This window comes from Neoarius graeffei, chromosome 22 (genome assembly GCF_027579695.1).
Source record: "Neoarius graeffei isolate fNeoGra1 chromosome 22, fNeoGra1.pri, whole genome shotgun sequence".
Classification (NCBI taxonomy): domain Eukaryota; kingdom Metazoa; phylum Chordata; class Actinopteri; order Siluriformes; family Ariidae; genus Neoarius; species Neoarius graeffei.
This window is the reverse complement of record NC_083590.1, coordinates 59001651-59020689: the sequence shown is the minus strand read 5'-3', so window position 1 is coordinate 59020689 and position 19039 is coordinate 59001651. Positions and strand designations below refer to the sequence as shown.

General features: G+C 43.6%; 1 protein-coding gene across 6 annotated transcripts in view; it reads left to right on the top strand.

Annotated features, from left to right (window-relative positions):
* The window catches only part of LOC132870999 (gastrula zinc finger protein XlCGF26.1-like), a 241713-nt gene extending 225333 nt beyond the window's left edge, over window positions 1-16380 (top strand). For all 6 annotated transcript variants that reach the window (XM_060905121.1, XM_060905128.1, XM_060905126.1 and 3 more), the window contains 3 exons: window positions 6344-6411; window positions 6581-6759; window positions 14704-16380. In XM_060905121.1, coding sequence (XP_060761104.1) covers window positions 6344-6411; window positions 6581-6759; window positions 14704-16049 — 1593 coding nt within the window. In that variant the 3' untranslated portion in view covers window positions 16050-16380. The remainder of the gene's footprint in view (window positions 1-6343; window positions 6412-6580; window positions 6760-14703) is intronic.
* The last annotated feature ends 2659 nt before the right edge of the window (window positions 16381-19039 follow it).

The following is a 19039-nucleotide window of genomic DNA, read 5'->3' as shown; positions in this document are numbered from 1 at the left end:
TCTCTCTCACTGTGGGTAACAAGGTCACAGTCGTCAGCATAAAGATCACGAATCAGACGTCTTAGTTACAGCAGCAAATCAACTGATGTTGAAAAGCCTTCCTGTTGTGCAATATTGAGTGTGTATGCCAGCATCGATTTGTGAAAAAGCCTGCATAATTACAATGGCAAAAAAGATAGCAAATGGCATAGGTGCCAGAATATCACCTTGTTTCACTCCAGATTCGACTGGGATAGGTTCTAAGAGCTCACTTTTGACACAGACCCACACTTTCATATTGTCATGAAGAGATTGAATGAACCCGGTGAACTTCTCTGGACACCCAAGCTTAAGAAGAATACCCCAAAGAATTGGCCTATGCACAGTGTCAAAAGCCTTTGTGAGGTTGATGAAACACTGATACAAATCCAGTTGTTGCTGTCTGCACTTTTCTTGAACCTACCTGTCGGGTGTGAAGATCATGTCAGTTGTTCCTCGATTCGGCCTGAAGCCACATTGCGACTCGGGCAGAATGTTTGGCGCAGCATGATCCAGCAACCGATGCAGCAGTACCCTGGCAAACACTTTTCCATCAACTGACAGTAGAGAGATCCCATTATAGTTGTCACATATACATCTTTGGGTCCCTTCTTATAAAGTGAAATGAGAATGGCATCTCTCCATAGCTGTGGAGTTGCACCTCTCGCCCATACATCGTGAAATGACTAGAGATTACGTCACCTCCTTGCTGAAGTAGTTCAGCAGGTAATTCCATCATTCCCAGGTGCTTTTCTGGAATTCCTCAACTTTACAGTGGCCATTATTTCATCATTCGTGGGTGTCTCATCAAGCAGGTGGATGATAGGTGCTTGTGCAAGTTTCTCAACGACAGCAGGATTGACTACAGACTCGCGATTTAAGACATCACTGAAGTGCTGTCTCCATCTCGCCTTGATTTCGTCTGGCTTACGCAGCAGCATATTTCCAGTCTTTGCACGAAGAGGTGCAAACACTGATTGTGGGCCATAGACTGCACGCAGTTGATGATACAAAGACTTCGAGTCCCGTTTGTCAGCAGATGCCTGTGTTTTGTGAGCTTTATCCCTACACCATGTATCCTTCGCTGTTCTCAGCTCTTGTTGGACCTTGGCCTTGCATTCCTTAAAATCCTTCTCAAGCTTATCCCATTCACGCCCCGGCGCATGACAAGACAAAAGCTCGTTATACGCCACTTTCTTTTCTTCAAGTAACCTTGATGCTAACCCAATGTTTTCTTGGAACCAGTCCTCTTGTTTCCTTTTAACAAATCCTAACACTGAAGAACTGGCATCATAGAGCTGTTTGCTAAAACTCGCACATACGTCATCCTTGTTTAGGTTAATTGATCGCACTGCTTCTTGGTATTCTATGAGCTTCCCAGGGATCTTTAGTTTGGATATGTCGATGTGCTTAAGTGACTTTGCACAATGACACCTTTGGATCTTATGGACTGTGATAGCCATACAGGCACGCACGAGTCTGTGGTCTGTCCAGCATGCAACCCCTTGCATACATCGAGTAGATGTTACATCACATATATCTTTTCTGCGAACAATCATGTAGTTTTTTCTTTCGATTATGTTCATTATGTCTTATATTAAATATAATTAGTTTTTTTTTTTTTTCTTTTTTATCAGACATCTAATTTTTGGGTTTGTTTACCTGACATGTTTCGACGTACAGCTTCCGTCTTCCTCAGAGTGTCACCGGATGTTAATTGGTGACGCATCTTTTATCAGCTGCTGTTTCTGATGAAGCAAGATGAAGTTTTCATTTCACATGATGTCGTATCTCTTTTCACCAGAACACCCACGGAAGCCACCATACAGATAGTACAAGACAAATTAAAAACAGACAGGACGCTCAGGAAACGCACAAACCTCACCGTACAAGACATCACTCAGCTCCTTCAATTCATCGCCACATCCACATACTTTCAGTTCAGGAATACAATCTACAGACAGAAGGAAGGTTTTGCCATGGGAGACCCACTATCAGCCATCATGTGCGGCTTTTTCATGGAGGATCTGGAGCAGAAAGCACTCACTACAATACCAGCGGAATACAGACCAACACTCTGGAAACGGTATGTGGACGACATATTGGAAAAAGTAAAGAGGGGACACACTCAACAACTCACCGACCATCTCAACACCATAGACAATACCGGCAATATAAAATTCACACATGAAGAAGAAACGGAGCAGTCAATAGCATTTTTGGATTTAAAAATACAACACACAGAAGATGGGGACATCAAAATAAAAGTACACAGAAAACCCACACATACCGACCAATATTTAAACTGGACTTCCGAACACCCCATAATGCACAAAATATCCGTAGTTAGAACATTACATGAACGCACAGCAATAATTACAGATCCACAGGACAAAGAACAGGAGGAACAACATATACAACACGCACTGAAGGCATGTCAATATCCACAATGGGCAATATCCAAAGGGGCGGAACAGGTTAAGAACAACAAAACACAGAAGAAAGAGAAAAAACAAACTAACAAACAAGAACACAGGGGAGTAGTTACATTACCATACATCAGGGGAATAACTGAACGCATTCAAAGAGTAATGAGGAAACACAATGTTAACACACCTGTCAAACCACACACAACACTCCGTCAGATCCTGGTGCATCACAAAGACAGAATACATCCGGACAACAGATGCAACACCATATATGAGATTCCATGTAAATTATGCAATAAAACTTATATTGGGGAGACAGGAAGGAGTTTCAACACAAGAAAACATGAACATAAGAAAGAGTGCGAAAAGGAGACAGCTACAAGACAAACCCGAACAATAAAAGAAAAGGCACAACAGGAAAATTATAAGTCAGCTATAACAGATCACTGTAAAAGGGAAAACCACATTATGGACTGGGGGAATGCCAGAGTCATCCGCACAGAAGATAACAAACATCAGCGCTGGATCAGGGAGGCCATAGAGATCCGTAAGCGAAGCCCGAGGACCATCAACCGGGATGAGGGAGCATACATGCTCTCCCATACCTGGAGTCACATCTTGCAGGGGACGAACAGACAGTATAAGGCGTGACCGACCTGTCAAACCAGACAGGAAGGCCACGCCTTCAGAAACAGCAGCTGATAAAAGATGCGTCACCAATTAACATCCGGTGACACTCTGAGGAAGACGGAAGTTGTACGTCGAAACATGTCAGGTAAACAAACCCAAAAATTAGATGTCTGATAAAAAAGAAAAAAAAAAAAAAACTAACTAAATCATGTAGTTGAGAACGTTTCCAAGTAGCTTTATATTTGTCTTTCTGCCCAAACCAAATATTGGTTATCACTAAATCAAACTCCTGGCAAAGCTGCAAAAAGAGTAGCCCATTTGCATTATACATTCCCATTCCATGTCTACCTATGCTACTCCAAAGTTCATGGTCACGTCCAACACAGGCATTAAAGTCCCCCAGAAGTGCAAGTTTATCATTCTTATCAACATTTCTCAGAACTGTTTTCAGATCATCGTAAAAGGTGTTTATTTCATCCTGGGGACTAACTAGAGTCGGTGCGTATACACTGACGACTGTCATGAATTGTTTTGACTTGACTTGCAACCTCAGAGCCATTATGCAGTCGGAGAAACCATATGGAAGGTCCGCAAGATTTGCCACTAGATGTGTCCTTACAGCGAACCCCACACCAGATTCCCGGCACGAATTAGCCAGCTGGCCTTTGTAGAAGATGGTATAGCCTGACTCTGGTTCAACTATTTGGCTATCATCAGAAAATCTTGTTTCTGAGAGTGCAACTATGTCTAAACCATATCAAGACAATTCCCTACATATAAGTGCAGTGCGACGCTCAGGATGATGAGATCCCGGTAAGTTCAACAGGGTACGTACATTCCAACATGCTATCCATAGATTTGATTGATTCCATTTTTGTAGTTCTCCATGATTTAACTCAGTGGTTTGTTCATTGCTTGTATTTCGCCCGCACAGTGAACAACCGCCAGCCATGGGTTGCTGACCGGTTTAAAATTAGGCAAGCTTTTTTAGGACCACCTTTTCTAGGTCCCCTCCTGACCAGCATGTGATCAGGCTATCCCTAAAGAGGGCTGCTACGTCGCTTGAGGTGCTGCCGAATCACCCCATTGCCATGGGTTGGCAACAAAGCGACCAATATCCCAAGCCGCCTACGTGTAGGTTAACAATTACATACTCCCAGCTTGTTAGGCCTTTATGCTTCACTGCGCTCCTATCGCCGCAGTGCTTAATCGTGAGTCCATATAATTTTCCAAGAGTCCAAAAAATTCCTGTGCGTGAGTTTGTTTTGAGTGGATAAAGTGTTGCACATCACTAAACCCACTTCTTAGTACAGTCAGTTTGACTCCAGTGGCACAACAGGGGTTGAGACAACCAGCAACCAACTGAACCTCAGGTTTTATCTACGAGTTTCCCTCTCCAAGAAGAATGTTCTGACGAGAACTAGGGGTCCTTCACTCCCCATGGGGTTACCGCGCACTCGGACACCATCCCAAGTATTTCTACATCCCCACGCATTCCATTGGTTATTATTTAACCCATAGTTGGGGCCCTCACAGGTACTACCACTCCGGGCCAGAGTGGACCTGGGAGTAGTGGTGATTAAGATGACTGTCCAAAGATGACTGATGAGGCCAATTCGAGCATGAACGTATCAACCACATGTTGTGATTGATATATATATATATATATATATATATATATATATATATATATATATATTCTGCACTTTATTAAACTGTATACTTCTGCACATACATCCACCTCCCTCGCATACGTGACATGGAGATTATTCCATACGACTTTGAACCAACTGAGAAGAGTTGGAAAGACGACAGGATAAGGACTAGTCCGTTGTGCTGGTATTTACGTCATTACTGTCACACAATTGATGGTCGTCCGTCCCCAATGTGAAGATGACCATAACATCGGAGTACTTGATTAGGTTCTGTGTCCGAAGATGACTAAGGCCAATTAGAGCACAAAAGTATTGACCACATGTTGGGCACAAATGTTCAGTAATGGCTAATGAGGTGCCTGCTGCCTTTGTCTTATGGACTTCACATTTCCTCCTACACTCTGCCAAGCGTGAAGACGGAAATGAATTTTAATGGAAATTAAAACCTGCCAGATCAGGCGGCTGGTGGGTTTTCAAAATAATAAATACATGCATGTATTTTTGTGATAAATACATATTATACTGAGTGTATTTCCCACATAATCCTCACTAAGGTTTCGGACAGCACTACAAAATGGCATCCCCACTGTATAGTGCCCTGTATAGTGAGTATGGAGCGATTTCAGACACAGGGAAAACTTCTGGCTTGATTATGTCAGCATTTGAAGGAGGGCGCGCATGTCTTTTGACATAATTGGCAGATGTTGGTCACTTTGATTTCCGCTGTACGTTTTACTTCCGTCCTATGAAATCTCGCACAGGTCTCTGCGAATCTCGTTTACGGCCATTGTTTTGACATATGGACTGAGATATTACATAGCATGTTTCAAACACTCATAACTTGCTATAGCAGTGACAAAATAGCTGTCAGAAATGCATTCCTACATTTTATAAAATGAGAAATATAATTTTGATGATAAATTTGCCTTCAGTTCTCCTTTAAAACTACAGGGCACATTTTACAAATACCATGCAACTATCTGAGAAAATTATGACTAAACTAGAATTAGACTAAAATTAAAATTGAGTGCCACTAATTAAATCTTAATGAAAAAAAGATTAAAATGTAACTGCAATTTTCAGTCCACAACTAAGACTAAAAGTAAATTTAAAAATTTTAAATTAAAAGTGAACACTGCTACACTGAGCTAAACCAACATTAGCTCCCAAACACTTATGGCAAATAAATATTACTTGTACAAATCCAAAATATTTTATATAAAACCCATTTAGTGACAGAACTGACTTTAAAGTTGCGCATTTTTGTAACTTTGTGTTTAGAGACCAAAAAACAAGGGATGGATATTTATCAGAGGGGTCTGATTCACAGCACAGCTTTGCCATGTCGGACATAAAGCCTTTCATGATGAACCTTTCCTTTGCCTAAATTCTGATAAAGCTTTGCCTGCATTTTTCTACAGTTACTAAATTCATCTTGGAGCTTGTCAGCTGTTTTGTGAATCTTAAGATACAGTCGAGAACCTTTTACTTCAGCCTTCATGAGGCTTAATATAATATTGGCATGAGCCATTGTTCTTGTTTCTGTATACCCCTTTTAAAGCAATAGATTGATTTAGTGAAGAAAAATGTAAATGTGGTATTTTTCTACAGGTATACAGGAGCATGCAGTGTGAACAATACATTGATGCCAAAAGAGAGATGGATGTGAATTGGATGAGGTGAGGAATGCACCAGTTGTTGGGTCGTTTTAGTGATTTTGATTTAACAGCTCCTCATTTGTTGGAAGAACTTTGTCTTCATGTTACTGATATCTCTGCCTTGCTTTCTCCAAGTCTGTGACTGTGATCTGATTTTTACCTTTTCTGGAATGTTGCCTCACTCTTTTAGGTATGTGAATTGTGCCCGTAATGAAGAAGAACAGAATCTTGTGGCATTTCAGTATCGAGGAGGAATTCTGTATCGTTGCTGTCGACCCATTAACCCAGGACATGAGCTCTTGGTGTGGTATGAAGAGGAGTACACCAAAGAACTCAGTCCTGCACCTCCAGGAACGACCAGACAGCAAGGTGTTACTTTTGTCTAAGAGGTTATAGAGGTTATTTTCTGTATCATCTAGTGACACATTTCTGAGTCGAACAGTATTTCTGGGATGAAAGCTGTTGTACAGTGCAGTCTACAATAACCAGAGCACACTCCCAGAGAACTCATTTTGGCCTGATCCACCAACCAGGTAGGTCTTCTCTATCAGGTGGCATTGATCAACCAGATAGGGTGAAGTCTGTCGGCTTCCTTTGTGAATTGTGAAGTCAGCCCACTGCATATCTTGTTATTGCGAAACTGACTGTATAGTAAACCACAAAATACTGTTGCAGTTTTATTCATCATGCACAATTTAACCAGAAGTAGCGTAAAATGCATGCCCTGTGGATCCCGAGTGGCACAGCAGGAAAGTGTTGTCCCCATTATCCTCCCCGTCATCCAGATATTGCCACTTTCGAATCTTGATGATGCCACAGTCAACTGAGGTTGGGCGCTTAAGAGAGCAGAATTGTCTGGGCTCTCTGGGAGGGAGAGCTTGCATGCTCTCTCTTCCCTGCTCGGTCAATTACACTAGCCAGTCACGGGTGTTTGTGAGAACTGCAGTGGAAAAGCATAATAATTCAACACCTCGAGACTGTTATGAAAAAGCAGACAGAAATATGAGTTTATTATACTCTTGCGAGAGCTGGCTTCTCCACAATGAAAATCACAAAGCATTTCACCCAGAGAATCGCCCTCTTGATATCATGTGCACTCTTTATACAGCTTAACATGACTGACACATCAGATGTTCCCTTTTTTATCCCCTTTCACAGTCAGGGGCATATTTTCTGCTATCTTGTATATACACATGCTTCAGATAACCTTGCAGAATAGAATAATGCCACAAAAACATTCTTTATCTTAAATGAACATGAGAGACAATGTCTCTGAAGCTTACCTTTCTAAAGATCACTGCTCTCTAAAATGACCAATTCTCTAAAAATTATATTTTCCTCTACAGCACATTAACAGGACATGAGTGGATTGGGCTTTCCTCTGAGTGTGCTTTGCCACCCCCTGACATTGCATGAAAGATAATAAAAGCTGTATCATAAAAGATGCGGCCAACTGATGTTACTTGTCTCGGAGGAAGCACGTGATAGCCCTCCCTGGTTGGTAGCTGTTGTGTGATATTGGAGAGCAGTCTGATGGGTGGGAATTGGCCATGACTAAATTAGGGAGAAACCATGAGGGGGACACGCATTGTAATACCTTCAGTGCAATACAGCCAGCTGGCTGGAGAGAAGTTAGTTGAACACACACATGCAGCGTGTCTCAACCAAGCAAAGTTGTTAAATGGCTAATGCAGATGTCAGTCAAAACCATCAACCATTGTACAAGTCAACTGGAACACATTTGCTTTATTTCAGCAGTATATGTGATGATGGTTATATTAACAAGCAAAAACATTTTTACTATTTTTATGGAATTCAATAATTCCACAAGTCATGCTATGGAGAAGAAATCTTTTTAATTATGTTTATTTTTAACTCCTTAAAGCAGATATGCAGAACCTTTATTTTTAAATAAGTTTCTGAGTGGATAATATCTCCATCCTTGACTCTTGTGTGCTGCATAAATGGGAATAAAAAATATATATTTTTGAGAGTTAAAATCAACTGCACAGTTGGCATTTGAGCTGCCCCGCTGAGCCAGCCAGCCCTGAGTGCGTGACGTCACAGCAGGAACCGGTTTTAAGGCCGAGGCCTTTTACAGCTGTAGACCAAAGTCATATAAATAAAATTTTATGGTGAAAGTAAGAAATACCGTTACTGACTTGCTCAACTAAGACTGATTTGACTTCATTCATTGTGGGTTGACTCTCATTAAAACAGGATGGGTGTTATAACTTATGCAACATACATGTACATGCATGCATTTTCACTGATAAAAAGTAAAAGGCTAATTAAATAATCAGATGAACTGAGACAATCACATTCTGAAGCAAATTAAATAATCTTGTACTTGTAACTTATGCACACAATACAAATTACATGGATTAATCTAAATGCAGGTAAACAACGTGTTTTTTTTGTTGTTTTTTTTATCCAAATGAGAGTCGGCGCTTACCCGTCTATGTTCTCGCTTCTTGAATGCCAATCGTTTTGAAACAATCTGACTCAGTTGTTCGTTCAATTCTCTGTTCATTCACTTCTTCCACGTAAGGTCGAGATGACAGCAATATCCAGTTTAGAAATAAGACGACTGTGCCACTCTTTCTCCATTCTCTCCATTACTGAGTACTCCGCCATTACTGCTGGGCTCAGGCGATTACTAAAACCCGGGACGGAACGGGATGTCACCGGTTTTAGCAACAACCACGGGGAGGTCACTGCCCGAGTGATATGTCCCGTCCTGTTCCGTCCCGGGTTTTAGCAACAACCCTCATCTCACGCTACACTAGGACTGGTGCAACTGAACTCACTTTTAAAAAAAATAAAATAAATATTTTTGCTTTTCTTGTTTTAGTTTTCTTTAATTGTTGGGACTGCACCCTCTTTCAATACGGACTTATAGCCAACGCTTCTCAACAGATCAGAGGTCTCATACGAGTCTTCAGTAAAATGTGCAGAGCACAGGAGAGACCACTTCATAACCGCCCAATGTGTCCGTGAAGTTCTCGCAAAACGCGTCCAAATCTTTGCAGTTTGAACATTCTTGGGCCATGAATGCAACATAAATCCACCTTCTGTCATGTTGCTGCACCGGCCAAAAGCACATCTATGTAGCATGATGATAAATTAGCTCAAAATGGAGGATCGGAGTTGAAGTCAGCTCTGTGTTTTAGTTTAGTGGAAATGGTGATGAGACCGATAGACTTCCTGTTGTGACATTACGGACGTCAAGGTCATTCACTCGGACCGCTACCTATATGAATCACTTTAATTGTAAAAATTACTATATTAGATTTATTCCTAGCACTTAAAACTATTCCTGTGCCATTCTTGAAGTCTCAAGGCATTTATAAACAAAAGTGAGGCCATGGCTCTGTGTATATGCTTTAAACTCTTGCAACTGAAGAACTTCAGCATGTTAAGGGACAAGTAGCATCCAATGAATGAACAATTAAACACATGGATATTTGGTTTGTTTTATGACTACAAACCACACCATGACATTCTTCAAACACTGCATTAAGGAAATTGCTATATTGCTGCAGACCTACTTGAATGCCATCTGAACCATTGCAGTGTGTCCCTTTTTTATATGCTGACATTTATTTTTAAATTGAATGACTATTCTTATATGTCTTAATTTCTTGATGTTGGCTTGCTTTCATCAATTGAATTAATATGAATCCACTGGGTTTCACAAAATCCCATAAAATGTAATTTTATTAAATTTGTTTGTAACTGAAATTAATAAGTGTTTTAAACTTGACAACCATATTTAAAATTCATATAAAATATACAGATTTGCTGTTGTAAATGCTACTAGAAACTATTTGCAAATAAATCTATTCATATCCAGCTTGATAAATAAGGCCCATTGTTGTATCTTTCATAACCTTGAATGCTAGGGCTGAGTTTCCTTTTCAATCCTGGAGGCGATGTAAATAAAGCTAGGCATGCCATTACCTAGACTTGACATTCAATCAAACAGAAACCAACAACTCCCCCTTGGTTGCTCAGACCCACGGGGCTGTAGCCAGTGCTGTGTATAGCTGCTGTTCCATCACCCTTATTGAATCTACTAGTATTCCTAGTTAGAGGCTGCTATATATTGGTCCTTGTTGCATCTGACCAGGTGGGTGGAGCACAGAAGCACAGCAGACTAGAACTGAGTTCACAAAAACGTATTCTTAGCTTTTCAGCTTTCCACACTCTCCCAGCCACGCACGCACGCACACAAGTGTTCTGGTTGGGGAGAGAGCTCCCTTTCTCTGCTCTCTCCTTTTAAAGGGCGCAGTCAATGGGGAAGACACAAACAGGTTAATTCCCATCAGGTGCAATGATTCCACCACTGACCTTCCATGACTCAGCCCTCCATTCACAGACCGATGCTTGGCCACGCCCCCGCTGCCACATACCCCCACCGCCCGACTCAGGCCTGGGAGCCGTCCAGCCTGTACCCGACTCCCCCCCCCCCCCCCCCCCCACCAGACTGGAAAGGAAATACGCCGCGACCATCTGCGCCCCCGGCCTGTGGACCACCTCGAACTTAAACGGCTGGAGTGCCAGATACCAACAGGTGATCCGCGCGTTGGCATCCTTCATGCAGTGGAGCCACTGCAGGGGCGCGTAGTCCGACCAGAGGGTGAAAGGGTGCCCCAGCAGGTAGTAGCGGAGGGGAAGGACCGCCCAACTGATGGCAAGGCACTCCTTTTCGATTGTTCTGTACCTGCCCTCAGGCACCGACAGCTTCTGGCTGATGTACAGCAGTGGACGGTCCTCCACCTCCTGGGACAGAACAGCCCCCAGCCCTCTGTCCGATGCGTCTGTCTGTAAAACAAAGGGGAGAGAAAAGTCAGGGGTGTGTAACAGTGGCCCCCCACACAGTGCAGCCTTTACCTCAGAGAAAGCCCGCTGGCATTGCTCCGTCCACTGGACCAGATCTGGTGCTCTCTTTTTAGTGAGATCAGTCAGCGGGCTGGTGACGTCTGAATAATTAGGTATAAACCTACGATAATAGCCAGCCCCAGGAACTGCTTCACCCCGTTTTTGGTCTTGGGCCTCAGGCAGGCTGCAATCGCTGCTGTCTTATTAATTTGGGGACGCACCTGCCCATTGCCCAAGTGGAAACCCAGATACCGTACTTCCACCCGCCCAATCGCACACTTATTCAGGTTGGCTGTGAGACCCACTCGCCTCAGCGACCTAAGGACGGCCCTGAGGTGTTCCAGGTGCCACGGCCAGTCATTACTGTAAATAATAATGTCGTCCAAGTAGGCGGCCGCGTAGGTGGCGGGGGGGGCGGAGGACCCTATCCATGAGCTGCTGGAATGTAGCGAGCGCCCCAAACAGCCCAAAAGGAAGTGTGATGAACTGGTGTAAGCCAAACGATGTGGAAAGGGCTTTTTTCTCTTAGAATAGCGGAGTCAAGGGGATCTGCCAATATCCCTTTGTCAAATCCAGTGTTGAATAAAAACGAGCCGTGCCTAGTCGATTGAGCAACTTGTCAGTACGAGGCATTAGGTACGCGTCAAATTTAGACACCGCGTTGACTTTTCTATAGTCCACACAGAACCGGACCGACCCATCGGCCTTGGGAACCAAGACCACCGGGCTGCTCCAGTCGCTGTGGGACTCCTCGACGATACCCATTTCGAGCATGGCCTCGAGTTCTTCCCGAACCACCTTTTTTTTGTGTGTGTGCGGGCAGTCTGTAAGGGTGGCTGCGCACTACTACCCCCGGGGGCGTCTCAATGTGGTGTTCTGTGAGGCGGGTGCGACCGGGCAGCGGCAAGAACATGTCAGAACTGCTTGCAACTGGGCGACCTCCGTGAGCTGGGTCAGGGAGAGGTGGTCTCCACAGGGAACCGGAGCAGTGGGTGATGTCAATTTTTTTTGAACCTCCGGCCCCAGCTCCGCCTTCTCTGGAACCACCAACACCATTGGGACCTCCTCGTTCCAAAGTTTTAGTAGATTGAGGTGGTATATCTGTAACGCCCCACCCCTGTCCGTTCACCTCACCTCATAGTCGACGTCCCCGACTCGCCGTGTGACCTCAAAGGGTCCTTGCCACCTGGCGATCAATTTGGAGCTCAATGTGGGCAGCAACACGAGTACTTTTATCTCCCAGTGTGAATTCCCTAAGGCGCGTGCCCCTTTCGTACAGACAGACTTGACATTCTTGGGCCTGCCGCAAATTCTCCTGGGTTAGGTGCGTGAGGGTGTGGAGTTTGGCGCGCAGGTCGATAACATATTGAATTTCATTTTTATTGGTCGAAGGTCCCTCCTCCCAATTTTCCCGTAGCACATCCAGAATGCCACGTGGCTTACGCCCGGATAATAATTTGAACGGGGAGAACCCCATGGAGGCTTGCGGGACCTCTCACACTGCGAATAACAGGGGCTCGAGCCATTTATCCCATTTGCGTGCGTCTTTGCTCACAAATTTTCAAATCACGTTTTTGACTGTGCGATTAAACCGTTCGACTGAGCCATCCATTTGTGGATGATAAACACTGGTGCGGATAGGCTTAATTCCCAGTAACCCATACAGTTCGCGCCGTGTGCGTGACAAATGTAGTGCCTTGATCAGTCAGAATCTCTTTGGGGATTCCAACTCGGGAGGTGATGCAGAAGAGTGCTTCTGCAATACTACGTGCTGAGATATTGTGAAGAGTCACTGCTTCCAGATATCGCTTTGCATAGTCCACCAGAACTAAAATCAAGCGATATCCTCGTGTTGCCCAATCTAATGGCCCGACGAGATCCATCCCAATTCTTTCGAACGGGGTCTTGATTAATGGCAGAGGATGCAAAAGCACTTTTGGAATGGCCGCGGGATTTACTAACTGGCATTCACGGCACGCCATACACCACCTACGGACATCGCCGCGAATCCCTGGCCAGTAGAACCGGGCCATTATTCGGGCTAGTGTCTTATCCTGCCCCAAGTGTCCGGCCATGGGATATAAATTCCCAGCGGCTCTTTGGGATTAACAGCTGTGTTATTTGTTCCTTAGTCTGAGTGTCCTGCGTCACTCAGTATAATCTCTCCTTAATAACGGAAAAATAGGGGAAGGATGGTGTGGCGTTTGGCTGGAGAGTTTGACCATCGATTACTCTCACTTGGTCAAATGCATGCCGCAGAGTCTCGTCTCGCGACTGCTCTCACGGGAAATCTGCGAGGGAATCCCCGAGAGAGGGAGGAGGAACATGCTGCTCCTCACTCTGATGCGGTGATGACGTAGATGGCTCTGTGACAGCTGCTCCTGCCAATGCCACACCGGGACCTCCCCCCACTGAACTATGGCAGGCCCCACTCTTCACTAAATGCGTCATTAATTCCCGAAATCCCGGCCAATCAGTCCCCAAAATTATCAAGTGGGTAAGGCGAGGATTAACTGCCGCCTTTCCTCTAAATTTTTCCCCTCGAAATAGAATGTGGACTGACACTAAAGGGTAGTTGTGAACATCCCCGTGCACACACAACATCTTCACCAATTGTGCTCTTCCCAGTGCCTCGTCTTGCACCAGGCTTTGGTGGATTTAGGTCTGATTACAGTCGTAGTCCACCAAAGCCTGATATGTATCCCCTTGGATACTCACCGGTATGCGATACGCTCCGGCCCGATTGAGGGCGGTCCCTGGCGCGTTGGGGATCTGGACCACCGCGCCCACCTCCATCGCCGAGCACTGATGCTGGAGGTGCCCCGGTTCCCCGCAGCACCAGCATACCGGCCCAGGCTCTCTCTCTGCACCGGTGTTCCGGAGCTCACTCACCTGAGGGGGGAAGATGCAGACAAGGAAATAGGAAACAGTAGGGCACCCTGGGTGCGGCGGGCTGGCTGGGGTGGAGCCAGACCCCATCTCCACAGTGGGGGAATGGGGCGAGGACAAGGAACAGAGGGAAGAAGGGGAGACATGCTGTCCTGCCATCTGAACGGCCACCAAATGGTCCTCCGCTAGCTTGATGGCCTGATCCAGCGGCGCCAAGCGATGGCACTGGACCCACTCCACTGTTCCTTCCGGATGTTGGGTGACAAATTGTTCCCATCAGGTTAATTCCCATCAGGTGCAATGATTCCACCACTTACCTTCCCTAACTCCACCCTCCATTCTCAGACCAATGCTTGGCCACGCCCCCGCTGCCACAGTCCTCAAACTTTTTTTTTTCTGTCTGTGTTTATTCATGTAGAATCTTGAATGTTTGAGGTTCAGTAAAAATGCTCCCTTACATTGGGTTAGTGTTGTTACAGTTTATAATCTTGTTGCATTTCATGTTCAATTTCTGCTATTTTTGTCCTTTTGTTTCTCCAGAAGTAAAGAACACTGAAGTAAAGAATGCACTGCTGCAAGTCTTTTCCTGCTCCACATGTCCTCGTTCCTATACATCTCAAATTTACCTCGGCAAACACATCCAGAGATGCCACTATAAAGAGTATGTGGGACTACGGGAATCAGGAGAGATTAAATATGAGCTTCAGATCCCCTCCAGATGTCAGCCAACATCAACTAATACTCTCAGTTCTGACACTTCTCATAATGCTATACAGAAGGAAATTCACCACTGCTCAGACTGTGGAAAGAGTTTTGGTCATCAGAATGCATTCAAGACGCACCAGCGCGTTCACACAGGAGGAAAGCCACATCACTGCTCACAGTGTGGGAAGAGTTTTACTGGACAGAATGCTCTCCAACGACACCAACGCATTCACACAGGAGAGAAGCCGTATCATTGCTCACAGTGTGGGAAGAGTTTTACTGGACAGAGTAATCTCCAACGACACCAACGCATTCACACAGGAGAGAAGCCGTATCATTGCTCACAGTGTGGGAAGAGTTTTACTCAGCAGAGTGCTCTCCAACGACACCAGCGCATTCACACAGGAGAGAAGCCGTATCACTGCTCACAGTGTGGGAAGAGTTTTACTCAGCAGAGTGCTCTCCAAACACACCAGCACATTCACACAGGAGAGAAGCCGTATCACTGCTCACAGTGTGGGAAGAGTTTTACTCAGCAGAGTGCTCTCCAAACACACCAGCGCATTCACACAGGAGAGAAGCCGTATAACTGCTCACAGTGTGGGAAGAGTTTTACTCAGCAGAGTGCTCTCCAAACACACCAGTATATTCACACAGGAGAGAAACCGTATGACTGCTCACAGTGTGGGAAGAGTTTTACTGAACGGAGTGCTCTCCGACGACACCAGCGCATTCACACAGGAGAGAAGCCGTATCACTGCTCACAATGTGGGAAGAGTTTTACTCGGCAGAGTTATCTCCAACAACACCAGCGCATTCACACAGGAGAGAAGCCGTATCACTGCTCACAGTGTGGGAAGAGTTTTACTGAACGGAGTGCTCTCCGACAACACCAGCGCATTCATACAGGAGAGAAGCCGTATCACTGCTCACAGTGTGGGAAGAGTTTTACTCGGCAGAGTTATCTCCAACAACACCAGCGCATTCACACAGGAGAGAAGCCGTCTCACTGTTCACAGTGTGGGAAGAGTTTTACTGAACAGAGTGCTCTCCGACGACACCAGCGCATTCACACAGGAGAGAAGCCGTATCACTGCTCACAGTGTGGGAAGAGTTTTACTCGTCAGAGTACTCTCCAACAACACGAGCGCATTCACACAGGAGAGAAGCTGCATCACTGATCATTGTGTGGAAAGATGTTTACTTATTCAGTTACATTTAAGACCTACAAGTTACATTTAAGACCACCTAACTCGGAGACATTGCATGATTTAAAGTAGTCACATTAAATATGGTTGTTGTTGTTGTTGTTATGACTGTTTTGGCTGAAAATGACCTGTAATTTGAAATTTATTGTTCATGTTCCATGACTGTTTTAAAATATGTACCTTTATAGTGGTGTTTAAAACAAGATTATTAATGTTTTCTTTTGACCTTAAGTAATTGTTAATTACCACTATACAAGTAACGATTAAACTGCAATTCTCATCAGTGTAGTACTGCAGCATCAGACTAATTGTTAATGGAATTATTACTGATCAGGAGTTTAACATTACTATGTTTAATAGAAACGTGGATCAAACCAAATGACTATGGAGCAGTGAAATGAAGCTCGTCCAACTATATGCATCCGCCTCGTCTCACTGGTAGAGGAGGCGGCATCGGTTATTTATAATCATAATCTAGGTGTTGTACAAAAACCTGAACAAAAATTCAGTCTGTTTGAAGTTCTTTATTCTAACATATGTAGCCAAAAAAAGTCTATGCAGTTGATTCAGCTAATTATTATTTACAGACCCGTGGTCTATATTCTGAAGTTCTTTATGAATTTGCGGATTTCTTTAGACAACGAATTAATTGTTAGACATTATTTGTTTTGATCACCTGGAAGACTCTGAGAACAGCATTCGTGTCCATTCTAGATTCAGTAGGGGTTAATCAGGATGTCATAGGACCTAACCCTATTTTTGTTCAGGTTTTTGTATGATTCCTAGTGGTCACACTCTCAATCTAATACTTGTATTTATATTAAACATAGGAAATATCGTCACTTCCACAGTCTGAAGCTCCCTCAGATCATTATCTCCTCTCTTTTGAAATGTCTTAGCAATACTATGTGTACCTTGCACACCATTGCATCAAAAGTACATTCACGTCAATGACTGCATAAAGTTTTATCAGTAGTCTTCAAAGTTATCAACTTTGGCTCACAGTCAGACCCCACAGAACTTGATCAGCTAACTGAATGCTGAGAGTCAACATTCTGCTTTACTTTAGATAATGTAGCTCAACTTAAAAGAAAATAATTCAGGAGAAAAAAAAATAGCACCCTGGTATAACAATCACACATGCGCCTTCAAACATAAAATTAGAAAATGGCATCAAACAAAATTGATAGTATTCCAATTAGCGTGGAACGAGAGCCTCTGGAACTACATGGACAAGCTTTTAATGCTGCTTGATCAACAATTTTCTCCACCGTAATAGAAGATGATAAAAATAATCTTAAATTATGGAATATTTTAGTAAGAAAAACACAAACGTACCACAGAAACATACCTTCAATATGTAGTGTTGATGACTTGAAGTTTTTTCGATGGCAAAATTGGAAATATGAGGCAAAAATATCAAACTATTAATTTAAAACTAGACAATTTGATAAGTACCCCAGCAGCCGGTTTCACTAAGATAGACTATGACTCTAACTTAGACAGAGGGTATAGCCGGACTTAGCATAGATGTCTAACAAAAACTGTTGCACAAAGCAGTTAAGACTCTGACTATCTTAAGTCGTACTATGCCGCAAAGGATTGTTGGTAATTTAAGACTCTCTTCAAAACAAAAAAAAATGGCGGGCAGCAACCGGTCAGTGCCGTTCATGCACTCAGAGAATTTAGCCATTCTTGAAGAATTTAATTTTTACAAAGGGGTTTTGTTGGGGAAATTCAATGAGGAGTGCACCAACAAAAAGAAACATGAGGTGTGGAAAAAAATCACCGATGCGGTGAACAGCGTTAACCCCACTGCGGTACGAGACGTGTCAGCTGTGCTAAAGAGGTTTAAAAATATGGTGCAAGAGGCAAAAAAGGAAATATACAAGCAGAAAACGGGACCCCCAATGGGAGGAGGGAAAGCGAAGAAACTAAAAGTCACCACCGAAATGGTGATAGAGATCTACAGAGGCGAGTCGCCGTTATTTTGGGGAGTGAAAGGGGGAAAGGAGAGCAGAGTTACCAGACCCAGCAACAACTCCCCTAGCAACGGAGAAACTGAGGATGCTCCTTCACCTTCCCAGTTCTCATCACCCAGTGCCTGTGTGGATGTTATACTAGCAGTACCCAAAGAAGAGCCTGCTGACAAGGAGGAAATTACAGGTAATTAAATTGTTTTATTTATAAACGTCGTTAAGTCAAGTGGGTTTTATCGTCATTTCAGCATAAACAGTAGGTGAGCGTACCTATATGCTCCCGCAGCTGTATGCTCCCACAGCACTGTGCTAAGCTACAGTATCTAACGAACACCTTGCTTGGTCTGTTTTTTTTTTTTTAAGTTACCTTGGTGCCTGAGGACTCCCAGACTGTGACAGCTGCTCCCACCATCACCACTAGAACCCCCACCATGGCCATGGTGCTTGAGAAGCAGTATACCAATCTAAATTTGGAAGAGAAAAAACTCCTTTTGGAGACTGAAGTCCTACAGCTCCAAAAACAGACTCCAGCTTAAATTGAAGAGACAGATGGAGGAGTAAAGCAGTAGTGCACGTGTGTGCATGCGTGTGTGTGTGAGAGAGAGAGAGGAATGGGTGATGACTTAATTATTTATGTAAATTAATTGCTATAAACAATACAACTAAATGTAATAAAATGAATGAGCTGTCATTACACTTTTTCTTCTTTATTTCATACTTTATAATTAGGTTATAATAACCTAAATTTATGTATTGAACACGTGCACTGTACTTCACTGCCTTAACATTTAAAAGTTACTCTTAGTTATTGACACTCATGGCACTTATGACTTGAATATGTTTTTAAATTTAACTTCAGTAAAAATATAAGAGCATACAATAACAGTAATAATAATAATAACAAGAACAACACTATAGTAATAATGACGTGTTTCAAGTGGTCTTTAGTTTCTTTTAGTAGATGGGTCAGTCTTGTGCATTGAA